The sequence below is a fragment of the Lissotriton helveticus genome, chromosome 9, assembly GCF_964261635.1.
Source record: "Lissotriton helveticus chromosome 9, aLisHel1.1, whole genome shotgun sequence".
NCBI classification, from domain to species: Eukaryota; Metazoa; Chordata; class Amphibia; order Caudata; family Salamandridae; genus Lissotriton; species Lissotriton helveticus.
The window spans coordinates 540,936,946-540,964,626 of record NC_136070.1 but is presented as its reverse complement, the minus strand read 5'-3'; the positions used below and the strand labels follow the sequence as shown (position 1 = coordinate 540,964,626).

The 27,681-nt window shown below is 50.9% G+C and overlaps 1 protein-coding gene across 10 annotated transcripts in view; it reads left to right on the top strand.

Annotated features, from left to right (window-relative positions):
- LOC144781519 (uncharacterized) overlaps positions 1–27,681 on the top strand; it is a 2,047,367-nt gene that overhangs the window by 1,763,724 nt on the left and 255,962 nt on the right. For 9 of the 10 annotated variants that reach the window (XM_078660419.1, XM_078660420.1, XM_078660417.1 and 6 more), the window contains one exon: positions 14,030–14,125. In XM_078660419.1, the coding sequence (XP_078516545.1) occupies positions 14,030–14,125 (96 nt within the window). The remainder of the gene's footprint in view (positions 1–14,029; positions 14,126–27,681) is intronic. The other variant, XR_013601003.1, reaches the window with a different exon arrangement.

The window sequence follows — 27,681 nt, the reverse complement described above, 5'->3', positions numbered from 1 at the left end:
CACTTGGGAGAGGCGGAGATCAGAGGCATCTGGTCTCCGGCGGAGTCCCGGCTCCATATCAACATGTTGGAGCTGCGGGCGATTCGCCTAGCACTGAAGGCATTCCTCCCCTTTGTCAACGGGAGTGTAGTGCAGGTGTTCACGGACAACACCACCGCCATGTGGTACTGCAACAAACAGGGCGGTGTGGGGTCGTGGACCCTTTGCCAGGAGGCTCTGCGCCTCTGGCAATGGCTGGAACGTCAGGGCGTGACTCTGACGGTTCAACACCTGGCAGGTTCTCTGAACGCCAGGGCGGACGAACTCAGCCGTCGGTGCTCGGTGGATCACGAATGGCGTCTGGACTCGGACGTGGCGAGAGGCCTCTTTCAGCAATGGGGAGAGCCTTGGTTAGATCTATTCGCCACAGAAGAGAACGCGCAATGTCATCAGTTCTGCGCGTTGGAGTTTCCAAGACGGCACTCGCTCGGCGACGCCTTTCGGCGCGAGTGGAGTTGCGGTCTGTTGTACGCCTTTCCGCCTATACCACTTCTGCCCAGAGTGCTGAAGAAGATCAGGCGCGACCGGGCCCAAGTTATCCTTGTGGCTCCGGACTGGGCTCGAAGATACTGGTATCCCGAGCTACTCAGCATGACAGTCGGTCCCTCGATCCGCCTGCCCCTTCAGGAGGACCTTCTGTCGCAGCAGCAGGGGACGGTCCTCCACCCGAACCTGTCCAGTCTCCACCTCCATGCTTGGAGATTGAGCGGCGACAGTTGAGGCCATTTGACTTGCCTCCTGAAGTCTGTGATGTAATTCTGGCAGCCAGGCGTCCCTCCACAAAGTCGGTATACGCCTGCCGGTGGAACAGATTTGTGGCATGGTGCACAGCAAAGGCTGTGGATCCCCTTTCTGCCCCTCTGTCTGAGGTTCTCCTCTTCCTTCTTTCCCTTGCCCAGCAGGGCTCTGCTCTGGGCACTATCAAGGGCTATCTTTCTGCCCTTTCCGCCTTCTTGAGGCTACCTGATCAGCCATCTTTATTCAAGTCCCCTGTTGTGTTAAGATTCTTAAAGGGCATCACGCACATGTATCCACCTGCTCCGTTCGTGATGCCTCAGTGGGACTTGAACCTGGTTCTGACATTCCTGACGTGTGCTCCCTTTGAGCCCCTTCATTCCTGTCCTCTCCGTCTTCTCACTTTAAAGACGGCCTTCCTGGTTGCCATCACCTCTGCCAGGAGAGTGAGTGAGCTCCAGGCTCTTTCTGTTAAACCTCCTTTCCTGTCTGTTCATCCTGACAAGGTGGTTCTTCGGACTAGACCTTCTTTCCTGCCCAAGGTAGTCTCTGCTTTTCACATTGGGCAGTCCATCACCTTGCCCTCCTTCTTCCCGCCTCCGCATCCTTCAAAGGATGAAGAGCGGCTCCATCGTCTGGACCCAAAACGTGCGCTTTCATTTTACATGGATCGCACACGCCAGTTCCGGGTGGATGACCAACTGTTTGTTGGCTACGTGGGTGAGAAGAAGGGAAGGGCGGTACAGAAACGAACCATCTCTCGGTGGGTCGTCCTGTGCATCAAAGCATGCTACTCTTTGGCTCGGAAGGAGCCTCCTGTTGGGCTGAGGGCCCATTCCACTCGGGCTACGGCGGCTTCTACTGCCCTGGGCCGGGGAGTCCCCTTGCAGGACATTTGCCAGGCGGCTACGTGGGCCTCGCTGCACACCTTTGCGAGGCACTACTGCCTGGACAGTCAAGTCCGGAGGGACGGCTTCTTTGGCCGTTCGGTCCTCCAGGACTTTCTGGTGTAGGTTGTATTGGTTCGCAGACCCACCTCCGGGGTTGGTATTGCTGGGGTATCTATTCTAAGGTAAGGAATCTAATACTAACCTGTTTCTTTCAGATGAACAAGTTACTTACCTTCGGTAACGATATATCTGTAAGAAACAGTAGTTAGTATTAGATTCCTTACCGCCCCGCCCATCCTCCCCGTTCTGCGAACTGATACCTAGGGTTAAGGACATCCCTTTCAGGGCCCTAGTTTCAAATGGCACCAGTGTTAGTTCTCACATGGCTCTGCGTGTTCTGGCGCGGAAAAGCTGTGTGCAAAGAACTGACGTCAGCGCGCGGAGGCGGCGTCTATATACTCCAGCGACGTCATCACGGCGCACGACGCCGACGACGCGGAGCCGCAGGGGACGCCTGCAGACGACGCCTACCGACGCGCAGGGGTACTGCTACGCAAAAGTTTCCGGATCCAGACTGACGCCTGGGGATATTCTAAGGTAAGGAATCTAATACTAACTACAGTTTCTTACAGATATATCGTTACCGAAGGTAAGTAACTTGTTCGACAAGTCGTGTCCTGACTGCCAGGCCTTGACTTCGAAGGCTAGACGGTAGCGGTCCTGTAAGCGTCTCGAGCTCCAGCAGTCGGCCCCGTGCCGCTCGAGGGACAGGTCGCAGGGCCACAGTCATCGCAGCTCGGTGAGTTGACACCACTCGTCAGGCTCCAAGTCCTCAGGTAAGTCAAGGCACAAGAAGTCGAAGAAGCTACATCGCTCTTCCGACTCACCCCGACGCTCGCGCAATGCACCGTGGGTTCGGGCGACCCCGCCCACGCGGCTCTGCCGGAGCCGTAAGCGCCGCGTCCAGCTCCATACCTGTCGGTCCCTGGGCTGCACGTGACGCCGGAGGAGATCAGTGCTTCATGGCCATCAGGTCGCACTTCCCTCTGTCGGAACCCGCCGAGGCGCCTTCGGGCCCCGCGGGTCCATCTGGGAGCCCAAGCGGGCCGGCGGCAGGTATCGTCACCAAGGGTGTCGCCGTCCCTGGTCCAAACCTCAGTCCGGATCCGGCGTCAGACCGGCGCCGCCCGGCCCCGTCTTCGACACCGATTGGTGAGCCCTTCACCGACGACCCGGCTCCATCATTTGTTCCTGACTTTCAGGAGATGGATGAAGAGGAGGACTGGGAGGGGTCTGAGGACCCTCTGGCACTGCAGTGCCAGTTGAGCCAGGACTGGGCAGACGTGCTGGGGGAGGCTAGTGGTCTGGACACTTTGCCCGACACTGGCTTTGTCTCCCCACCTACCGTGGCTACGGAGAAAAAGGCTGTGTACAGCGTGGTGTTGACTAGGGCAGCCAGTGCCTTGGCTCTTGAGCTCCCTGTTGCGGCCGTGAGGACTAACCTCCTCGCTGAGGTGCTCAAACCGCAGGCATGCTCCTCGGAGCCTCTACTGCTATTCAACGAAGCTCTCATTGACGTTCTGTTGGGCACCTGGCCCAAGCCCTCCACAGGCCTCCCTGTGGATCAGAACGTGGCCCGACGCCACCGCCCGGCTCTGGGCAACCCCAGCTTCTTGTCTGTTCACCCCACCCCTGAGAGCCTGGTGATCCAGGCCTGTACCTCCCAGACCGCATTCCCATCCGCTCCTCCGGATCGGGAATCCAAAAGGTACAATCAGTTTGGGAAGAAGCTGTTCTCCTCACTGAGTTTGGGGTTGCGGTCCGTCAACACCGCCTGCCTTTTGGGCCGTTATACCCACTCTCTGTGGGATACGGTTGCGGAAGTGCTGCCACAGTGCCCGGTGGAGGTCCAGGCAAAGCTTACCCAGGCCCTAGCGGAGGGAAGGGATGCAGCACCCTATTCCATTCAGTGTGGACTCGATACCATGGCCTCGCTGGGTAGGGCGATTGTGACGACGGTGGTGGTTCGCCGCCACGCCTGGCTGAGGTCCGCCAACTTTTCTGGGGATGTCCAAACCACCCTTATGGACATGCCCTTTGATGGCCGTTGCCTCTTTGGCGATAAGGCGGACAGTGTGCTGGAGCGTTTCAAGGACTCCAGGCTACGGCCAAGTCCTTGGGCCTCGACCAACGCCAGCAAACGTTCGCCTTTCGCCCCTTTCGTGGCCAAGGAAGGGGCGCCCCCACACGTCCAGCTAGCCACAGGCCGCAGAACCAACCTCAGCGCGGACGTGGTAACTGCCATGGCGACACCGGACACCGGCAAGGTCAGTGCACACCCACCCCCGCAGTATCTGCCTCTAAATCCTCCTAGTCCGAGTTTTCAGGCCCATTCGACACCAGTGGGGGGCAGGGTTTGCCATCACCTCCTCCACTGGCGCTCCTTCACATCGGACAGGTGGGTGCTGCAAATCGTCCCAAGGAGCTACTTCCTCCCCTTCGAGGCGTCCCCTCCAGCCATGCCACCGCAGTACCACCGCATGTCGGGGGATCACTTGCGACTTCTGCAGGAGGAAGTTACGGCCCTCTTGGCCAAGGGGGCCATTGAGCGTGTTCCTGGGCCAGAAGTAGGACGTGGTTGCTATTCCCACTACTTTCTGGTACCCAAGAAGGGCAAAGGAGGCCTACGCCCTATCTTGGACCTACGGAGCGTCAACGGCTTCCTCCGGAAGGAGAAGTGGAAGATGCTGACTTTGGCTCAGGTCCTAGCTGCCCTGGACCCGGAAGACTGAATGGTAGCGTTGGACTTGTAGGACGCGTATTTCCACATCCGTGTCCTGCCTGCCCAGCGGCGTTACCTGGGGTTCACGGTAGGCCACGAGCACTTTCAGTTTACCGTGCTCCCCTTCGGCCTTACCAGCGCCCCACGGGTGTTCACGAAAGTGATGGCGGTGGTCGCAGCTCATCTGCGCAGATTAGGAGTTTCGGTCTACCCCTATCTTGATGATTGGTTGTTGAAGGCAGGCTCGCCCCAGACAGTTGTCCCCCACCTCTAGACTGCAGCCGACCTTCTGCACTCGCTGGGGTTCTCCATCAACGTGCCAAAGTCACACCTGTGCCCCTCTCAGAAACTCCTTTTCATCGTAGCGTTTCTGGATTCTGAGCAGTTTCTGGTTTATTCTCCCGAGCTGCGGGTTCGGGATATTCAGGCTCTGATTCCAATCTTTCAGCCTTTATCCCGAGTCTCGGTCAAGTTGACGCTGCGACTCCTGGGCTGATGGCTTCCTGCATCCTTCTGGTGCATCACACCAGTTAGCGGATGCGGGCTCTGCAGTGGGACCTGAAGTTTCAGCGGGCACACCATCAGGGCAACCTCTCCGACCACGTCCGGATCTCGGAGGGCACTGCAAGATAACTGCAGTGGTGACTCATGAACCGCGATTGGGTCAGCGGCAGACCTCCCTCCCTACCCCAACCGGAGCAAGTAGTGGTGACGGATGCATCCCTCCTGGGATGGGGGGCCACATGGGAGAGAGGGAGATTAGGGATCTCTGGTCTCCGGCGGAGTCCCGGCTCCACATCAACCTTCTGGAGCTGAGGGCGATCCGGTTTGCACTGAAGGCATTCCTTCCCTCTGTTCGGGGAAGTGTAGTGCAGGTGTTCACGGACAGCACCATCGTCATGTGGTACTACAACAAACAGGGCGGGGGGGTCGTGGACCCTATTTCTGATAGATACATCTGCCGTGTGGATTCCTCTCCTTGTGAATATCCCCCTTGCGTCAACAACATTCGGAATTTTTCTTCATAGCACGCTGGCGTGGACGACGTCACAGGAGCACGGCATCGCGCGCGACTCCGTCTGACGTCACCGACCCCTTATTAGGCCTATGTGGGCGTGGCTGGAACACCTGGCAGGTTCCCTGAACACCAGGGCGGATGAACTCGGCCGCCGGTGCATGATGGATCACGAATGGCGTCTGAACTCGGACGTGGCACAAGGCCTCTTTCGGCAGTAGGGGGAGCCTTGGCTAGATCTATTCACCACAGGAGAGAACACATAATGTCTTCAGTTCTGCGCGTTGGAGTTTTCAAGGCGGCATTCGCTCGGCAATGCTTTTCGCCGCGAGTGGAGCTGCGGTCTGTTGTACGCCTTTCCGCCTATACCCCTTCTGCCTAGAGTGCTGAAGAAGACCAGGCGCGACCGGGCCCAAGTCATCCTTGTGGCTCCGGACTGGGCACGAAGATACTGGTATCCCGAGCTACTCAGCAAGTCAGTCGATCCCTTGATTCGTCTGCCTCTTCAGGAGGACCTTCTGTCGCAGCAGCAGGGGACGGTCCTCCACCCGAACCTGTCCAGTCTCCACCTACATGCGTGGAGATTGAGCGGCGACAGTTGAGGTCATTTGACTTGCCTCCTGAAGTCTGTGATGTGATTCTGGCAGCCAGGCGTCCCTCCACAAAATCGGCATACGCCTGCAGGTGGAACAAATTTGTGGCATGGTGCACAGCAAAGGCTGTGGATCCACTTTCCGCCCCCCTTTTAGAGGCTCTCCACTTTCTTCTTTCTCTTGCCTAGCAGGGCTCTGCTCTGGGCACTATCAAGGGCTACCTCTCTGCCATTTCAGCCTTCTTGAGGCTTCCCGATCAGACTTCTCTTTTCAAGTCCCCTGTTGTAAATAGATTCTTGAAAGGCATCACACACATGTTCCCTCCTGTTCCTTTTGTGATGCCTCAGTGGGACTTGAACCTTGTTCTAACCTACTTGATGTGCGCTCCTTTCGAGCCACTTCACAATTGCCCTCTTCGTCTTCTGACTCTTAAAACTGCATTCCTGGTTGCCATCACCTCTGCCAGGAGAGTGAGTGAGCTCCAGGCTCTATCTTCTAAACCTCCTTTCCTCTCTGTCCATCCGGACAAAGTTGTCTTGAAAACTCGTCCTTTTTTCCTGCCCAAGGTAGTCACAGCCTTTCACATCGGGCAGTCCATCACCTTGCCCACCTTCTTTCCGCCTCCGCATCCCTCGAAAGAGGAAGAGAGGCTCCACCGTCTGGACCCAAAACGTGCGCTCTCCTTCTACCTAGATCGCGCACGCCAGTTCCGGATGGACAACCAGCTCTTTGTTGGTTACGTGGGCGCTAAGAAGGGACGGGCGGTGCACAAGCGGACTATCTCTCGGTGGGTCGTCTTGTGCATCGAGGTTTGCTACTCCTTAGCTAAGAAGGAGCCTCCAGTTGGGCTGCACGCCCATTCCACTCGGGCCACGGCGGCTACTACTGCCCTGGGTCGGGGAGTCCCCTTGCAGGACATCTGCCAGGCAGGTACATGGGCCTTGCTGCACACGTTTGCTAGACACTACTGCCAGGAAATTCAAGTCCGGAGCGATGGCTTTTTCGGCCTTTCCGTTCTCCAGGACTTTCTGGTCTGATCTTGGTTCACAGACCCACCACCGGGGTTGGTATTGCTGGGGTATCTATTCTAAGGTAAGGAATCTAACACTAACCTGTTTCTTTCAGATGCACAAGTTACTTACCTTCGGTAATGATATATCTGTAAGAAACAGTAGTTAGTGTTAGATTCCTTACCGCCCCACCCATCTTCCCCGTTCTGTGAACAGACATCTAGGATTAAGGTATCTCCCTTTGAGGGCCCTAGTTTTATGGCACCAGTGTCAGTCTCTGGCATGACTCTGCGTTCCTGGCGCGGAAAGCTATGTACAAAAACTGACGTCAGCGCGCGAGGGCGGCGTCTAAGTACTCCGACGACGTCATCCCGATGATCACGACGCCGACGATGGACGCGGAGCTGCAGATGACGCCTACCGACGCGCAGGGGTTCTGCTACTCAAAACTTTCCAGATCCAGTCTGACTCCTGGGGATATTCTAAGGTAAGGAATCTAACACTAACTACTGTTTCTTACAGATATATCGTTTCCGAAGGTAAGTACCTTGTGCATTACTCTCGCAGTGCAGCTCTAAGTTGATGGTATGTAAATGTCAGTAATGGGGTGTGCCATTGGTCATGTGAAATATCATCAAGTGCCAAAAAGTTGCCATTAGTGTATGCATCACCCATAGCTTTTAGACCCCCACGAGCCAGTATTTGCAGCACGGTGTCCTCCCTGGAGACCGATATTGCTGGGTAATATCATAATGGTAGTGCCGGTGCATATAAAGGGATTCCCCCTGCTCAACCCCCAGAGTGGATTGCGTTGATTACCGTGCATGGCAGCCCCACCCGTTTTTGCAGCAAAAGAGCCGGAGTGGGATGGGAAAAGCATCATCATGTTCCACCGCAGTGTGTGGCATATACTCCTGCAGTGGAAAACAATAATGTGCAAAAAAGGACTGTGCCCACATGTAGTTTAGATGGACATTAGGCACATTAAAGCCTTCTCATGAGTATGGCAGTGTGAGTATATCCCTACTGCTTCCTGGCTGGCTACCACCTCATACCAATTTTAGCAGAGGTCCCCTAAGTTTCTTTAAAAAGTGCAATTGTAAGACGATTGGTATTTATTATTAAATGGATATGGAAATTTTGACAGGACCACTATTTTGAATAACTGCAATACTATCCACTAGTGACATCTGTAATTTCACCCACCTGGAGACTTGATTTTACAATTTTGAGATGGCTCTGCCATAGTTAAATCTGATAACCAGTTTAGGATCCCTGTGAATTCATACCCCCAGGTATTTAACAGGATTCATGCTCCACATCTGTGGAAGTTTTGTGCGGGCTTTCTTGAGCACTGTGCATTAGAGGAAATATAACTGACTTTGACTAATTAATGCTCAGTCCCGAGTAGCTTTCAAACCAGATGTATTCCTGAACACCGGTGCCAAGTGCATAGGAGGATCTCTGACACAGAGCACCATATCATCTGCCCAGAGGGAGATACTGAGGGGTGCAGCTGGAAATGTAATGCAGATGCAGCATGGCTTTGCCGAAATGACATAGGCCAGCGGCGCCAGCGTAATAGCAAATAACAGTGGACATAGGGGGGGACCCCTGTCACGTCCCTCTACATGTGGGAAAATCTTCAGACATGTACCTATTAATAAGTACCTGGGCTACTGGGTCAATCTCAAGCAGGCGAATCCAGTGCCGGAATGCTGGCGGAATCTCCTTACGGGCTATGGTCGTAAACATGTACCTCCATTCAATGGAGTTGAAGGCTTTTGCTGCTTCCAGTAGGACTGCTGCTGCCTGCAAGGAGAGATTCAGTTGGTGCAGCAAGGTGACACTAGTGCACAGGTCATGCATAGTGGATCTAGACAGTATGAACCCAAACTGATCAGGCAGCACCAATTTGGGAAGCAGTGGTTGGAGCAGCGTCGCCAGGATTTTGGCTTGGATTTTTGTAACAGTGTTGATTAATTACAGCGTTCTGTATCACTTACACTGCTCAGGCGTTTTTTCTGGCTTCAGCAAGGCCACTATGAGAGCCTCAAGCAGGTCGGGGGTAATAGCTGCATTTTGTACACCTCATCATACATGACTTGGAGGTGTGGAGCCAGGATGTCAGCAAACTCTTTATAGAACTCTCTAGTCAGTCCATCTAGTCCCGTCCCCTTTCCATTTGAAAGAATGTGTATGTCCTCCTTAAACTCTTCAATGGTTATAGGCTATATTAAGTATTTACGCTATCCAGGAGACAACCATGCTGACGCCACATCTGCACTATTCTCATCTGCCATACTGTGGAGGCCGGTTTAGTAGTGCTTGAAAGCATTAAGTATGGAGGGCATGCCATAGTGTTCGCTTACCTCTGATGTAAGTATCTTTATTATGTTTTTCCTGCCCATCGGTATTCACAGCTTCTCAGCCAAGCTACGGTCAGGTCGATCACCCGCCATGTAGGGTTGAACTGTGTGGCGCTGGGATAAAAACTGCAACTCTTGTACTGCGAGGTCTTTAAATTTGGTCAGGTTCTATCGGATGGCAGCCATGGTGGCATGGCTAGGGTTTCCCTCATATTCACGTTAGAGAGGGTGCAGGGCATCCTCAGTACTTTGCAGTTGTGTACTTACTGCCTTTAACATTCCTGCCTGTTTATTAATGCATATTCCCCTAATGGTGACCTTGAATGCCTCCCATATGTTGTCTTTCCCATCTACTGATCTGATGTTTTTTGTCTAGATATTCCCCAATAGCCCCCGTTCCAGAACAGGGCATCCAGTAGAGCTGTTCAAAACCTACGTGCAAATGGGGTGGGTTTATGATGGGGAGATATAGCTATGTCACACTGGGCAGGTAGAGACGTGACACTGGGTATTGTGAGTCAAGAGTTATTTATTGCTGGGTCATAAGGAAACACAAAACAAAAGGTATCCAGGAGACGTCGTCTTCAGGCGGATGGAACGTCTCCTCCTTGGCGTCTTCCCTGGAATGAGGTAGGATGGGTACTCCAGTGCATAAGGGGAAAAGAAAAGAGGAGGCACTCTGACTAGTTCTATGCTCGCTCACAAGTCTGGTAGGGGAAGGTTGTGAGGGGAGGCAACACCCGGGCGGTTCCTAGGGAAGTGTGGGAGAAAGGGACCGACACCAAGCAGGGAAGGGTTACGCCGCGCTTTAACAGCAAAACTCTCCTACTGGAGCACTAATTCCCCTGCTCTCTCCCGCCTCCCAGTATCACCGCATCCAGCCTCCCGGGTCCCCTGAAGCGGGCACGCACCTGTTCCAGCCACGTTCCTCCAGGAACGTGGGGGGCGCAGAGTGAAACCGTTGACCTACTGGCGATTCCTCAGCTGGTCCAGACACTTTTCTGGCTGTTCTTCTCCCTCTCTTGTCCGGCTCCACGCTCTCTGCTTCCCGATGCGTTCGTCCTTCTTCCTCCTTCCAGGTCGCTCTCTCTTCCTCCTAGGCGCCATGGTTCTTATCTTCTGATGACGCTCCGGGGTCCCACCTTCCAAGGGGCGGGGCTGGCTCTTCGTCGTCCGGCATGTTAAAGGGCCAGTCATGCGAGGCGTAGGGAGCCTCTGGCCCCGGAAGATATAGAAAGGTGCGGATCCATGAGGCAGACAGGTACGTTCAGGGTCCGTGGGGAGAGGATGCCGACATACCCCTCCCCTAGAATCTTTCTGTTCGGGTTTGATGGGATAGCGAGAGAGAAAGTCAGTATTGCCATTTAGGACCCCCTTAGGGTGCCGGAAATCAAAGGCATAGGGCTGGAGGGAGAGGAACCAGCGCATCACACACGGGTTGTTACCCTTGTTCCTGCTCATCCAGACCAGGGGAGCATAATCTGTATGCAGGGTAAAGTGGCTCCCCTCCAGGTAATACCTGATCTTTTCAATGGCCCATTTAATCGCCAGGCACTCTTTTTCCACCACCGTGTAATTCTGCACACGGGAAAAGAGTTTCCGGCTGAGGAACAGAATGGGCCTCTCTGAACCATCCCTTGAGATTTGTGATAGGACCGCGCCAAGACCTACATCAGAGGAGTCTGTCTGTAAAATAAAGAGGCGGCTGTAGTCCGGATACGCCAAGACAGGGCTGCTGGTGACAGCTGTTTCTAGTCTTTGGAAGGCCTCCAAGACGGAGGAGGAAGGGGAGGTTATGGCGAGTTTGGGGGTGTTCTTCAAGAAGGCCGAAAGGGGGGCAGCTATTTCAGAAAACTGAGGGATGAACCCCCGGCACATCTCCCAGTCACAGGTTTGACTGGAATATGGGCTTAAAAACCAGAAACCAGCCCGAGGAGCGGTGGCCAAATATTATTGGCGGATGAGGCAAGCAGAAGAAAATACCTTAGCCCACTATTGCTGGGCAGAAATTGAACAGCAAGCGAGACAAAATAATTCCATTGTCAGCGTACTAAAAGAATCACTTGCAGACCTACACCTCAAAGAGGCCTGGCACACAATCAACTCCTACGTCGTGTTAAAAAAAGTTGTGAACATAACTACCAAACGAATTTCTTTGTTAATGGACAAAACTGCATTTGCAACAAAAAAAACCCCACGCATGGGCAGTGATTCAATCTTATCAGACGCTGAAACCACAACACTATTTGTCAGAACACTTCGCACATCATAAAAAGCACTATCTGACGATGCTACGGTTGGGGCACATCCCACGAAGGACTTTACCCCAAAATGGAAATGTATATGGCCGACAAAAGGATGCCGATTGTGTGGACAGGGAGATGCGACATTATTACACCTCTTATGCATCTGCCCCTCACATCTAGAAACCCATAAAATTGTACTTCGTGAGATATTCAGGAAAAAACAATTAAGGACATGCAGAGCAGCTGTCATAGAATGCTTTCAAGGCTTGTCAATCCAACTGTCCTGCAAAGCTATTACGTTTTGGGAAATTACAGCCAAAGAACTAGATAAAACACAAGAATCAACTTGAGTGGCTCTTACAATACTGACTGGTCTGTACTCATCCGCTCCTGCACTATTTTCTGATCTCTCCTTAATGAAATATCCTAGCATTTTTAATCTGCACTGATAATAAAAGTAATATTTCTTACTTCAATTGTTAATGAGGATTGAGTAATGACGACACTGTGTTTTTATCCTTTGCATCTCTCAAACCATCACTTTTAATCATTGTGTATAACGTGCTTTTACATTCTTTTACGATTTTTTAACGAAATCAAATAAAAGTAATATTGACTGACTGAACCTCCTATAGTAGCCCAAAAGACCCAGAAATGCCCTAACTTCCTTCTTGGTGGTGGGTAGGGGTGTTTTGGTGATGGCTTGGATCTTTTCCTCCTGGGGCTCTATACACCTGTTTCCTAACAGATAGACAAGGTATCTCACTTTCTGAAATCTCATTCGAGAATTCTTAGCGTTTATGTGTTGGCCAGCTTTTTGTAGTTTCTGAAATACCTGACGGCAGTGCTCTAGAGGTTTTTCCCAGGTGGAACTAAAGATGGCAATGTCGTCCAGGTATGCTCCATTTTTCTCAGTTTAGGAGCAGTAAAGTTAGGACTCCTAACTTTAGGACTCTTTAACTGAGAAAAATCCTAACTTTAAGACTTTCGGTATTCACAGAAGGCATTTAGGAGTCCTAAAGTTAGGACTCCTAACTTCTGTGAATACCGAAATGAGTAAGTGCCTTCTGTGAATAACAAAACGAGTAAGTGCCTTCTGTGAATACTAAAATGGTAGTAAGTTTAGGATTTTGTCTTAAGTTAGTTCTGTGAATCGGGCCCTTTCTACCTTGCGTGTTTAAAAGTCACAATTTCATCAATGTTAGTAATTCTAATGTGATCTGGGTTAATGTCTTTCTACCTCACTTCTTGGGAGGATTAGTCTCAAATATCATATGATATCACTTCCTGTGATGTTATTGGGTCAAAGTGTGGTTATGTGATGCCACTTCCTACCCCTGGCATTTTGGTGTGTTTAGGCTTTTTTGGTGTGGGAAGGCTGTGTCCAGGCAGTAAAACGTAACAATTTGTATTTTAAAAGCTATTTTGATGCATTAGAAAATTTCACTGTTTCTGACGCGTGCAAGAAATGCCATCGTCTACCCACATATCAGAAATTCAGTTTAAATGTTTATGTCCTATACATAAAGCCTGTTATCATCAAAAGTAATTTTGTTTCTCATCTTTATGGATTTTACCCGAGGTCGTTTATTCCGCTCAGAAGGGCAGATGTTGCTACATCTGCTGTAACAAAATGGGGCAGGTAGTCCGCTCTTTCACAATCAGGAATGATCTTTAGGACATTTTTGGTGGCAGTTGCGCTTTTATTAAGAATTAAATAAAATAAAATAATATCTTTTTTCTCTGTATTCTCGAATAAGCACTCCCGTTTTTTGCAAACTAACTCTGTTTCTTCAGTAGCACAATACCAGTGTACAAATAAAGTTAGAGAGAAACTCCACAAGGGAATTCCTAATTCCTACCACGTGCTTCACACAGGATAGAGCACTGAGCTGAGAGCCATTCCAGGCGGTGTCCAACTGGGAGGTGCCTTTTTAGTTCTAAACACAGACTGATGGCGAGGCACGTATAGTGTAAAGGTAAAAGTAGTTTATTCGAAATATAGATTGACCTAACAAATGGAACCCTCCAAGTCCACTCTGTCTGCAACAACCTTTCCCTTCAATAGTCTGTCATTCAGAGATGGAATATACCAATTCTCTAGGCACTAGTCGACTGGTTAGTATAACGTGAAGAATTTAGGAGAGGAAAAATGCATGTACTTGAATAAATATTTAAATTAACTCACAACATGGACTCCAGAGGTTGAGGTGTGATTTGTGCTTTAATGTGCATATGTCTATCTCTGCTTCTGTTACCATTCATACGTCAGAATCCATAGTCACAAGAGTCAATTGTGTAATTTTGTAAATGATTAACAATATAACGTGTTTTTTTTTTAACTTTACAGAGATTTGTGAAAGTGCGGTGTGAATCGGATGCTGGGGCTTCTGATGTTGCCATTTTGACACATTTTGTTGAAAGAGCTTTGACGAATTTATTAAAGTTAAGTATAAGTGCCTTTTTTTCCCATCTGTTCACTGTGAAGTATATGTGTAGATTGCAGAGAGGCTGCATATTTTTTATTTGCTTCTAAACAATTAAGTTGCTCATTTGACTTCTTGGGGAATATAATAAATGGTGAAGTGGAAGGCTTAAAACAGATATCCTTACAGCGTTTTTAGGTCTCGCTAGACGTAAGCAAAAAGCGAAGCTTTTGCTGTCTATGCGAGACAACTATAGTAGTTACTTTTCAGGGAATGAGGACAGCAAAGTGCCACGCGCATTTGCAGGCTGAGATTCGACCTCGTGAGCGCGCACGTCGTCACTCACGCATGCGCACAAAGAAAGCCATACACACTGCATATACACACACGCACCCCCCCTTAATCAGACACACAGCGCACACAGACAGACAGACGCACGCACAAACACACTAAAACAGACACACGCGCATACACCCCACCCCCACTCACCCCTCCTCTCACTCAACACACTTACCTGTTCTGGCGGTGCTCGGCGGCGGATCTGCATCTCGGGCGGCGGTAGCGCTTTGCGGGGCTCTCTCACCACATGAGAGCCCCGCCTTCCCCATGCGCCCGCCCGCTCTTCACCCGGTCCCCCATCTCGGGACCGGGACTCAATGCGGAGCCTTCGTGGCTCCTCGGGCAGCTCTCTCTGTCTCTCGCCGCGATGGGGCGGGACTTCCGGTTGGGGCCGCGCTGGGATTGGCCGGCTTCCCAACCGCTTCCGGGTCGTCGCGGGCAGCGCGGCGGCCCGGCACAGCCATGATGTACAGTTTATCTTTATTGTTTTAACTTTTGGGGTGAGGTGGGGAGTGTTTGAATCTCTTCAAGTAGTTCAATAGTCATACAAGATGCTGCTTTCATAACTGTACAAATACGCTGTTTCGCGATCAGCCCTCATCAGGGAATCGCAAACAACCACTCAGAAGCCTACGTTGTGCCTGCAAACCAGTCATTTACCTTCCTTTGCATTAACACCCCCGTCTCCTACTGCAGACGTGACTCCTATAGATTCATTTGTTTATTAGGTGTAGCGGGAATGCTTGTGACTGCGAGAGGGGCCCGTAGGCGCATTTCGTCTTTCAGATGGGACGTGAATTGCTGGATCCTGAGTTACAGCAGGCTGTTAAGTCTGAATCCTCAATAGACTCCTCCAAAGGCTTGGCGTCAATGTTCACAGTTCATCCGTTACATTAGTTACTTGCTTTACCATCCCAATGTGCTATATCTAATGAATTATTTTCATCGTACTTATTAATGTGTTACACTTTACCTTACCTTTGGATCCTGCTTATAGCGCTATGAGGCACCCTAGTGGAAGCAGGGTGCTATTCAAATGTGAAATACAATACTGTATAAGTATGTTGTTCATGCCCCCCCCCCGTGCACGTGTGCATCATTCCAGTTCTGAGTTTTAATTTAAGACTTTCAGTGAAGCTTATTCGATTGATTTGACCTTCCATCGCCTCTGTGGTACCACGTGCTGCTTCACTACAACTTTATTATTCTGAATGGGCCGTAGATAAACGCGGATGTATGGGGCACTGTTTTTTTGAGGCATCGCTCGTGATTTGCTTTGAGGAAGGAATGCTGCAGCGGTCAGCAGTCATCTGACTGGGCTGCCAGTGTGCTTCTGTCTGTCCGATTACTCACATCAGGGGGTTTGCAACTGTGTAAGTGCAGGCTGCATTTACCCCGTCTCTGGCAGGGAATAGTTCCAGTGGACACACCCTTCACTGTGTCAAGGTTTGGAAAGTTCATCAGCAGCCTACGGTTGCTTTTCTGGGCCTGGTGTGTTTTTCTTTTTGTTGCAAGGGGCAGGTCTTGGAAAACTTTTTGTATCCCCTGTAACTTTAGAATGCATAATTAGTGAAGAGGGAGAACATATTTGTCTTTTGTGGATTAGTTGTGCACCATGGTGCAGACACCATGAGTCTTTGAGCCGCTTCAGCAGTCCCAGTGCCAGAACACAACAAAAACAAGCATTTGCAATGCAATAGGTCTCGCATTTACGCAAGTTTAAGCTATTGTCATTGTAAATAAAGCCTTTTATTTAGGTTTTAAAAACCAGACCAAAAATAAAAGGCATTATCATTTACAATGCTAATAGCTCAAACTAGCGTTATTGCGAGACCTATTGCATTGCAAATGCTTGTTGACTTTAGTTTCTACACAGTTTAAGACACATTAGTAGCGTTACAGAACTTGCCTATGATTACTCTGCAGAACAGACGTTTTATTTTGGAATGTAGTTTAATTTTCTGGTACCAATCCTGAGAACATATTGGTTTACTTTGTTTCAGCCTGGGTGCTTCTCTTAAACACTCCTTGATCTTGGAAAAAAATATAATTGCCACATTATAGAGGAAATACTGTCCATCTAGGCGGACCATATCATTTTCCTTTGAGCATTAATGCCTGCTCAGAGAGCATTCCATCTGTGCCTGGATGTATATGAAAAGAGGCAGGGGGAATTGTTTGGCCATTTCTCCATTTGTATTTTATGAGAGCATTAGGCAGAAATAACTCCATAGGCAGAGAGGGACTAAGATGGATAAGAAATGCCAGAATTGCCGATGTCCTCCACATGTATAACCACAATACAAGACCAGCAATGCCGTATGAACAATCAGTGTTGACAATGCAATGTTAAAAGTAGCAAAATTTCATTTGCAAAGAGAAAGGGGCTTTGCTGCACAAAGTAGCCCTTATCTGCGGCCATGATGAATGTAGGCCCACATCAGCATTAAATTCTCCATAGCTGGAGTCCTCAACCAACACGGGGCTCTTCTGTGATGTGGTGGTAAGGCCCACCTGGTGATAGCAAGTTGGTGAGTAATAACCAACAGGCTCATGGTGGTCGTTTATATGAGGTACTTACTATATATCTTTTTTTATTCACACATGAATTGTGTTGATCTGTATATCCTTTGTCACTGGTTTCTGATAGATACATCTGCCTTGTGGATTCCTCACCTTGTGAATATCCCCCTTGCGTCAGCAACATTCGGAATTTTTCGTCGTAGCACGCTGACATGGACGACGTCATAGGAACGCGGCATCGCGTGCGACTCCGTCTGACGTCACCGACCCCTTATTAGGCCTACGTCGGCGTGATGACATCAGTTCCCTTTTTTCCGCGTCGTCGACGCTAACGGTTTCAGGGATCTTCTGTGATTACAGATAGAGACTTTGTTGCTTTTTGTCTGTTACTGTTACTGTTCTTCGTCGAGGATGTCGTCGAAGAAGACGGGTTTCAAGCAGTGTGGCTCGTGTGCACGGATGATGTCGATTGCCGATCCACACGAAGATTGCTTGTGGTGTTTAGGGTCGGATCATGACGTCAAGGGCTGTCAATCCTGCTCTAAGATGAATCCGAAGGCTCTGCGAGAGCGGGAGGCTAAACTTCTATTAGCCAAGATTAAAGGTAAAGAAGCCGGTAGATCTTCGAGATCAAGACACTTCAGATCGAGGCCAAAGTCAAGATCGAAGTCGCGATCGTGGTCGCGATCGAAGTCACGATCGAGATCGCGATCGAGGTCGAGAGCCAGATCGGAGTCGGCGTCGAAATCAGCTTCTGGGCATGCTTCGGGTTCCTCAAAGAGAAAACATAAGAGGAAGAAGCATAGTTCTCACCATCATTCGGGATCATCGGACTCGAAGAAGAGGTCTTCTCGGAAACATCACAAGGATTTTGTGTCTCCGTCTCCTGCTGGTGGAGCCACGCCGATGCGGTCTCGAGAACATACACCGGAGCCGGAGTTGGATCCGAATCCGGCTTCGGGCCAGTCTTCGGAGCATGAGGAGGTCGTGGAAGTGCCTCAGTCACCGACTCCGGAGGATGACCTGGAGGGTCAAAAGGGTCAGGAGGAACCGAATCCGGACAACCTCCTGCGGAGCCGTCAATGGGTTCATACCCTTCCTTTCCTGGTCCTGGTCAGGACCCTTCGCATTTCCTAAATGCTATGTTTGGAGTATATGCGAGAGCAATGTACCCCACTTGAGCACCTACGGGTCCCATGGGTCCGTTGTCTTTTAACTTGGGTGTCTCCCAAGCTTATGCACCGGCGCCCTTTCTGCCTTTTATGCTGACTCCATATCCTTCTTGGATCGGTACGGCGCCGCCGAGGTCATCGACTCCGCTCACGGCTCCGCCGGCTCCGGAGCGACCTCGAAGTTTGAATCGAGGCTCGACGCCGGTTCCTGTTTCTCAGCCTCCTGTTGTTCCAGCTCCTCTTTCGACACCGGCTCCGACTTCGTCAGAGTCGTTACCGGATCCGTCGACTTCGATCCGTCTGGAGTGGTCGAGGCGTAGAGCCCAACGTCTCTTGGAGGAGAAAGAGTATGGGGAACCTGAAGTGGAGGAAGGCGAGCTTCAGGAACATGAGGATTGCTTTGAGGATCTACATAGTGCAAGCAGTCTTGAACTTTCTCCAGAATGGGGGAGGCCTGTGGTTTTGGATGCGTCCTCTAGGGATGTGGTGCCATACCATATGGTAATCAGAAAGGCTGCTGAGTTGCTGAACTTGACTTTACCAACAGTGGAATTCAAATCTAATATCCTTACAGAAGTTTTACATTCGCCTTCTTCAGTCATTGAGCCGACTCTACCATTCACTGAGGCTCTGACCGAGCCGATTCTAGAAGTTTGGAAAAAGCCTTTGTCTGCACCTGCGGTGTCTAGATCGGTGGCGAGGCGTTATAGGGTGGCTCCTGGAGACCCTGAGTTCTTGTCATCCTACCCTTCGCCGGAGAGTCTGGTGGTGCAGGCCACTTGTGCGAACAGATCAGCAGGCTCTTTTCCCCAGGTTCCTGGAGATAAAGACTCCAAGAAGTTGGATCAAGCCGCTAAGAAGGTTTTCTCCTCAGGTAGCATGGCTTTAAAATCAACAAATGCTACTTGCTTACTAGGAAGGTATGTGCATGCCTTAATGGACTCGGTCAAGCAATTGTCAGCTAAGCTTCCGGAGGACGACAGTAAAAACTTTAATGAGGTTGTTTTGGACACTCAGGCAGCAGCCCGCCAGGTTATTCAGAGTGGCATGGACACGGCAGACTCTGTAGCTAGAGTGATGGGTTCTTCAGTGGCTACCAGAAGTGCTGCTTGGCTAAAGTCCTCAGAGTTTTCCGCTGATATACAGGCTACTCTTTTGGATTTGCCTTTTGACGGAGTTGGCCTCTTTGGGAAGAAAGCGGATGCGGCTTTAGAGAGGTTCAAAGATAGCCGGGCGACGGCTAGGTCTTTGGGCTTGCAAGCGAAAGGCACAGCCACCAGGAAGTTCAGGGGCTTTGGCAGGTCCTCCTTTCGTTCCTTCAAACAAGGCCAGCAGCAGCAGCAGCAACATAACCCTCTGTACAAGTCTTACAGAGGTAGACAGAGGGGTCGTGGACGTGGAGGTCAGGCCTCTTACTCCTCTACTTCCTCCTCTAATACCCACCCCCACCTACATCAGCAAAGCAGCCCTAGATCCGCCATTCCGGATCATGCGGGTCCGGTAGGGGGTCGGCTTACTCATTTTCTACGGGATTAGGAATCGGTTACATCAGATCTTTGGGTTCTCAATCTCTTAGAAAATGGGTATGCTCTTCCTTTCCAGGAGTTCCCTCCCAATTACCCTCCTTGCCAAGGTTATTGTTCGGAGGACCACCTGCTTCTCCTGCAGGAAGAAGTCCTGACACTGTTCAGAAAGGGTGCGATAGAGGTGGTTCCGGAGCAGGAGAGGGGTCAGGGGTGCTACTCCCGGTATTTCCTGATCCCCAAAAAGGATGGCAGACTTCGAACAGTCCTGGATCTCAGGATCTTGAACTTGTATCTGAAACAAGAAAAGTTCAAGATGCTCACTCTTGCGCAGGTTCTTCAGGCGCTGTTGGAAGAAGACTGTATGCGGTCCTTCCGTTTGGACTTACTACTGCGCCTCGAGTTTTCACCAAGGTGATGGCAGTGGTGGCGGCACATCTCAGAAAGTCGGGAATACCTGTATTTCCGTATCTGGACGACTGGCTGATCAAAGCAGAGTCGCCAGAGAAGGTGCTCCTTCATCTGCAGGAGACAACTCAGTTGTTGCACAGGTTGGATTTTTCGATAAATGTACCCAAGTCTCACCTGGTGCCCTCCCAGCGCAACCTGTTCACAGGTGCGGTACTGGACACTACTGTATGTCGTGCATTCCCTCCTCCTCAAAGGATTCGCGACATACAGGAGATGATTCCTTTATTCTACAATGGAGCGGTTGTTCCAGCCCTGAAGGTCCTTCGTCTGCTCGGTCTGATGGCTTCTTGCATTCTGTTGGTCAACCATGCACGCTGGCACATGAGGGCACTCCAGTGGTGCCTCCGCAGGCAGTGGTATCAGCACAACGGAGATCTCAGGGAGTCTATGAGGATCTCCAGAGAAACTGCAGCGGATCTGTCATGGTGGAGCGTGGAAGGCAATCTGTCTCAGGTAAAGCCTTTCCAACTACCTCCATCGGTTGCCACAGTGATAACGGATGCATCCACTGTCGGGTGGGGTGCTCATCTGGGGGATCTGGAGGTCAAGGGTCTTTGGTCTCCAGAGGAAAGGTTGCTTCACATCAACCTTCTAGAGTTGCAAGCGATACGTCTGGCGCTCAAAGCCTTCCTCCCTTCCCTTCGCTTTCAGTCGGTTCAAGTCCTGACGGACAACACAACCGCGATGTGGTATATCAACAAGCAGGGAGGGGTAGGGTCGCGGTGTCTCTGCAAAGAGGCTCTGCGGCTCAGGTCCCGGGTTCAGGACCACCAGATTTGTCTAATGGCAAATCATCTGGCCGGAGTTCTGAACGTACGTGCGGACGTTCACAGTCGGCAGTTCTCTGCCGACCACGAGTGGAGGCTCCATCTGGAGGTTGTTCACGACATCTTTCAGATGTGGAGGACTCCTCAGGTGGACCTGTTTGCCACTCGCGAGAATGCTCACTGCCTGTCATTCTGCAGTCTCCAGTATCCGATGCAAGGAGCACTGGGGGACGCGTTTCAATTGAGTTGTGACTCGCAACTCCTTTACACATTTCCTCCCATACCCTTGATTCCTCGGGTTCTGAGGAAGATTCGCCAGGACCGGGCCCAAGTCATTTTGGTCGCCCGGATTGGCCAAGAAGGGTGTGGTACACGGACCTACACCACCTCTCCTCTCTCCCGCCGCTCCGTCTCCCTCTCAGGGTAGATCTCCTCTCTCAGATGGAGGGGCAGGTTCTACACCCCCACCTCCGGACATTACACCTTCATGCCTGGAGATTGAACGGGGCAACCTGAACTCTTTTTCTCTCCCTCACGATGTGGTGGATGTCATTCTTTCGGCCAGGCGTGACTCCACCAAGTCCATCTATTCGTATAGATGGTCTAAATTTGTTGTTTGGTGTAGGGAGAAGGCTGTTGATCCTTTGAGGGCTCATCTGTCTGATATTTTACAGTTTGCTCTCTCTTTGGCGCAGCAAGGATTTGCTGTTGCCACAGTCAAAGGTTACCTTTCGGCGTTATCGGCATTTCTCTGCTTGCCGGACCGGCCATCTCTTTTTAAATCTCCAGTGGTTTTGAGGTTTCTGAAGGGCCTCACAAATAAGTTCCATCCTTCTCCATTTGTCGTGCCTCAGTGGGCTTTAAATCTTGTCTTGACTTTCTTGATGGGTTCTCCCTTTGAACCCTTACACAAGTGTCCCATGAGGCTTTTGTCTTTCAAGACGGTCTTCTTAGTAGCAATCACCTCGGCAAGGAGGGTGAGTGAGCTTCAAGCTCTTAGTTCTAAGCCCCCATTCCTGACCATTCATGCTGAACGAATGGTTCTTAGGACCAGGGCTGCTTTTCTGCCTAAGGTGGTAACTCCCTTCCATCTAGGACAGTCCATTACCCTTCCTACCTTCTATCCTCCCCCTCACCCTTCTAAGGAGGAAGAGAGACTGCACCGTCTGGACCCTAAGAGGGCGGTGTCTTTTTATCTGGACAGAACTAAAGACTTCCGGATGGACGACCAGCTGTTTGTTGGTTTTGCTGGCTGTCGGAAGGGCAGAGCCATGCACAAGCGCAGACTTTCCAGATGGATAATCCTGTGCATCAAGATTTGCTACTCCCTGGCGGGTAAGGACCCTCCTGAGGGTATAAGAGCTCATTCTACCAGGGCAAGGTCTGCTTTTTCTGCATTGTCTAGAGGTGTACCTGTTGAGGATATTTGCAGAGCCGTGACTTGGGCCTCCCTCCACACTTTCGCGAAGCACTACTGCTTGGATACCGAAGTGAGGAGGGACGGCCACTTCGCGCATTCTGTCCTCCAAGGTTTCCTGGTGTAGCAGAGTGGACTCCCTCCTCCGGGAGTGGGGACTGCTGTGGGACTCTATTCACAAGGTGAGGAATCCACTGGCAGATGTATCTATCAGAAGAACAAGTTACTTACCTTTGGTAACGCTTTTTCTGGTAGATACAATATCTGCCTGTGGATTCCTCACTGACCCACCCGCCTCCCCGTTGTCCACTCTTCTATACTTGAGTTGTTGTATTGTATATATTTTTATTGTCAAAGGAAATGTTTATCATGTTTTAATTTCCTGCATTGGTTTCACACTATGTGTGTTATCTTGACATTTGTGTACTGTGTATACTGTGTATATTTCTGCTGTCATTGGTCCGTCCGTGTGCCTTGAAGGCACGGAAAAAAGGGCGGAACTGATGTCATCACACCGGCGTGGGCCTTACATGGTGTCGGTGACATCAGCGGAGTCGCGCGCGATGCCGTGCCTCTGTGACGTCGTTCCACATCGGGGCGAAGCTACAAAAAGAATTTCCGAATGCTGCTGACGCAGGGGGATATTCACAAGGTGAGGAATCCACAGGCAGATATTGTATCTACCAGAAAAAGCGTTACCAAAGGTAAGTAACTTGTTCGTCCGACCCGACGATGTCCTCGGCCTCCCCCAATCTGTAGAAGGAGGATTGATCATTCACCCGAAGGAGTTCCTGTTCGGGCGCCAACTGAAGGAAGTAGCCCAATTAGAGTTACCCGGTTCACTAATGACCACTTCTTAGCCTTCCATACCAAATGAAAAGTCAGTCAGACAGTAGAGAACACAAACCAATAACTGTTTATTATATATGCTCAGAGCGGGGCCCAGTCTCTAGGAGTGCTAAAGAGGGACTAAAATCGACAAACATAAAGATACTTCTGATAGATACATCTGCCGTGTGGATTCCTCACCTTGTGAATATCCCCTTGCGTCAGCAACATTCGGAAATTCTTTTTGTAACTTCGCGCCGACGTGGATCCGGACGTCACAGAGGCACTGCACCGCACGCGACTCGGCTGACATCACCGACGCCTATAATAGGCCCACGCCGGCGTGATGACATCAGTTCCTTTTTTTCCGCGTCGTCGACGCTAACGGTTTTCTGGGATCGTACTGTAGCTTCATAGTAACTTTGTTACTATTATTCTATTATTACTGTATCTATCTCTGTTTTCTTCGAGATGTCGTCGAAGAAGACTGGTTTTAAGGCTTGTGGTGAATGTGGCAAGACAATGTCTATTACCGACCCACATGAATGCTGCGTCTGGTGCCTGAGTTCCGGCCATGACGTAGAGGATTGCCTTTGCTGTAAGAAAATTACCCCAAAGGCCCTACGAGAGAGGGAGACTAAACTCCTCGTGGCAAAACTAAAGAATAAAAAGGTTAAGAAGACTTCGAAGTCTCGATCTCGACGTTCGAGGTCGAGGTCTCGATCGAAGTCGCGATCGGAGTCGTCCTCAGCTCATGTATCAAGGTCTTCGAGGAAAAAACACAAGAAGAGGAGTCATGAGCCACGTCATCACTCAGAAAAGGACTCTGGTTCGAAGCCGAAGTCGCAGGTCAAGCTTCTTAGTAAAGAAGTGGAGATTTCGGCGTCGGAGGATCATGACTCTGTTGGTGAGGCTTCACATCCGAATTCGCCCAAGTCTCCGAAGCAGGTCCATTCTCCGGATCCGTCCAATCCTTCTGGTCAGGAGGATGAAGGTGAGGAGCAGGGGGCTGGTGAAGTCGAAGTTCCGGTGCCTGCGGGTTCGTCGACCCCGGTTCCCGGACTCGATGAAGAGATCGACGTCGTATCGACTCCACCTCCTCGGGAGCAGCCCGGAGGACCGTATCCAGAATTTCCGGCTCCAGGTCAGGACCCTTCACAATTCCTGAACGCCATGTTTGGTGTTTATTCCAGGGCGATGTACCCGTCTGGTGCACCTGTTGGTCCCACGGGTCCTATGGCTTTCAACTTGGGTGTTCCCCAGGCTTATGCTCCTGCGCCCTTCATGCCTTTTATGCCGGCTCTACCACCGCATTGGCATTTTCCGACACCTCCGGTGTCGTCGACGCCGATGCGTACGACGTCGACTCCGTCGACGCCGGTTCCATCAACGCCGATACCTACGACTCCGAAGCAGGATTCTGCTCGACCTCGTATAAAACGACCTCATCCGACTTCGGGTTCGACGCCGGCCCGACCCTGTCGGAGTCGATTCCGAATCCATCGACTTCTATTGTGAAGGAAAGATCTCGGAGAGAAGCCCAGAGACTTCTGGAGGAAGATCAATATCGTTATACAGAAATGGAGGAAGGGGAGTTAGAAGAATCTGAAGATCCTTTTGAGGATCTAGGTGAAGCCAGTGGACTTGAACTGTCTCCTGAATGGGATTTAACCTCAGTATCAAGTGTACCTTCAAAGGATGTGGTACCTTATCACACTGTCATCAGAAAGGCGGCAAGTTTGTTGAACATTACTCTGCCAACTGCTGATTATAAGCCAAATCTTTTGACTGAGGTTCTTCATTCACCCTCATCTATTATTGAACGGATGTTGCCCTTTAATGATGCGTTGTCTGAACCCATCTATGAGGTTTGGAAGAAGCCTTTGTCTGCTCCTGCAGTTTCTAGAACAGTGGCGAGGAGATACAGAGTTGCACCTGGTGACCCTGAATTTTTATCAACACATCCCCTGCCTGAGAGTTTGGTTGTGCAGGCTGCCTGCTCGAAGAGGTCTGCTGGTGCTTTTCCACAGGTTCATGGGGATAAAGAATCCAGAAAGCAGGATCAAACTGCCAAAAAGGTTTTCTCCTCAGCCAGTATGGCGTTAAAGTCGACCAACGCAACGTGTCTGATGGGAAGGTATATCCATGCCTTGATGGATTCTGTCAAGCAATTGATTCCGAAAATCCCTGAGGATGACAGAAAGGATTTTCAGGAGGTGATATCGGACACTCAGGCAGCTGCGAGACAGGTGATTCAGAGTGGACTGGACACTGCTGATTCGGTGGCAAGGGTCATGGGATCTTCAGTAGCCACTAGGAGGGCCGCATGGCTTAAAACATCGGAGTTCTCTACAGATGTTCAGTCTGTTTTGATGGATTTACCTTTTGATGGTTCAGGATTGTTTGGAAAGAAAGCTGATGCTGCCTTGAAGCGTTTTAAGAATAGTAGGGCCACTGCGAAATCTTTAGGCCTTCAGTCCAGGGGTACTACTGGAAGGCGCTTCAGAGGGTTTGGCAGATCTTCCTTTCGTTCCTACAGGCCATCTCAGCAGCAGCCACAGCAACAGCAAAATACGCTGTACAAGTCATACAGGGGCAGATAAAGAGCCCTTCCTAGAGGCCGTCAGGCTTCCTCCTCCTCTTCCTCTTCCACTCCTTCCCAACCCCCTGCCAACGCAGCAAAGCAGCCCTAGATCCGCCATTCCGGATCATGTGGGCCGGCTTACCCATTTTCTACAAGATTGGGAATTAATTACATCGGATCTTTGGGTTCTCAATCTTGTAGAGAATGGGTATGCTCTTCCCTTTCGGGAATTTCCCCCAAATTACCCTCCTTGCCAGGGTTATTGTTCGGAGGACCATCTGCTTCTCTTGCAGGAAGAAGTCCTGGCACTGTTTCGAAAAGGTGCGATAGAGGTGGTTCCAGAGCAGGAAAGGGGTCAGGGGTGCTACTCCCGGTATTTCCTGATCCCCAAGAAGGATGGCAGGCTTCGGCCAATTCTGGATCTCAGGATCTTGAACCTTTACCTGAAACAGGAAAAGTTCAAGATACTCACTCTTGCACAGGTTCTTCAAGCGCTGATGGAAGAAGACTGGATGGTGTCAATCGACTTGCAAGATGCGTATTTTCATATTCCCATCTTGAAGTCGCACAGAAAGTATCTCCGTTTTACGGTTGGGTCGCAACACTACCAGTTTGCGGTCCTTCCGTTTGGCCTTACTACTGCGCCTCGAGTCTTCACCAAGGTGATGGCAGTGGTGGCAGCTCATCTCAGGAGGTCGGGGATACCTGTATTCCCCTATCTGGACGACTGGCTGATCAAAGCTGTGTCGCCGGAGAAGGTGCTCAATCATCTGCAGGAGACAACTCAGTCAGTTGCACAGGTTGGGTTTTTCGATAAATGTACCCAAGTCTCACCTGGTGCCCTCCCAGCGCAACCTGTTCATAGGTGCGGTACTGGACACTACTGTTTGTCGTGCATTCCCTCCACCTCAAAGGATTCGCGACATTCAGGAAATGATTCCTTTGTTCTGCAATGGAGCGGTCGTTCCAGTCCTGAAGGTTCTTCGCCTGCTCGGTCTGATGGCTTCTTGCATTCTATTGGGCAACCATGCGCGCTGGCATATGAGGGCACTCCAGTGGTGCCTCCGCAGGCAGTGGTATCAGCACAACGGAGATCTCAGGGAGTCTGTGAGGATCTCCAGAGAAACTGCAGCGAATCTGACTTGGTGGAGCGTGGAAGGCAATCTGTCGCAGGGAAAGCCTTTTCAACTTCCTCCATCGGTGGCCACAGTAATTACGGATGCATCCACTCTCGGGTGGGGTGCTCATCTGGGGGACCTGGAGGTCAAGGGTCTTTGGTCTCCAGAGGAAAGGTTGCTTCACATCAACCTTCTGGAATTACGGGCAATACGTCTGGCGCTCAAGGCCTTCCTCCCTTCCCTTCGCGGTCGGTCGGTTCAGGTCCTGACGGACAACACGACCGCGATGTGGTATATCAACAAGCAGGGAGGAGTGGGGTCGCAGTGTCTCTGCAGAGAGGCTCTGCGTCTCTGGTCCTGGGTTCAGGACCACCAGATTTGTCTGATGGGAAATCATCTGGCCGGAGTTCAGAACGTGCGAGCGGACAGTCTCAGTCGGCAGTTCTCGGCCGACCACGAGTGGAGGCTTCACCCAGAGGTGGTTCGTCATGTCTTTCGGACGTGGGGGACTCCTCTGGTGGACCTGTTCGCCACTCACGAGAACGCTCACTGCCTGTCATTCTACAGTCTCCAGTATCCGATGCAAGGAGCCTTGAGGGACGCGTTTCAGTTGAGTTGGAGCTTGCAACTCCTTTACGCGTTTCCTCCCATACCTTTGCTTCCTCGGGTTCTGAGGAAACTTCGCCAAGATCAGGCCCAAGTTATATTGATCGCCCCGGATTGGCCAAGAAGGGTGTGGTACTCAGACCTTCTCCACCTCTCCTCTCACCCGCCGCTCCGTCTCCCTGTCAGGGCAGACCTCCTCTCTCAGATGGAGGGGCAGGTTCTACACCC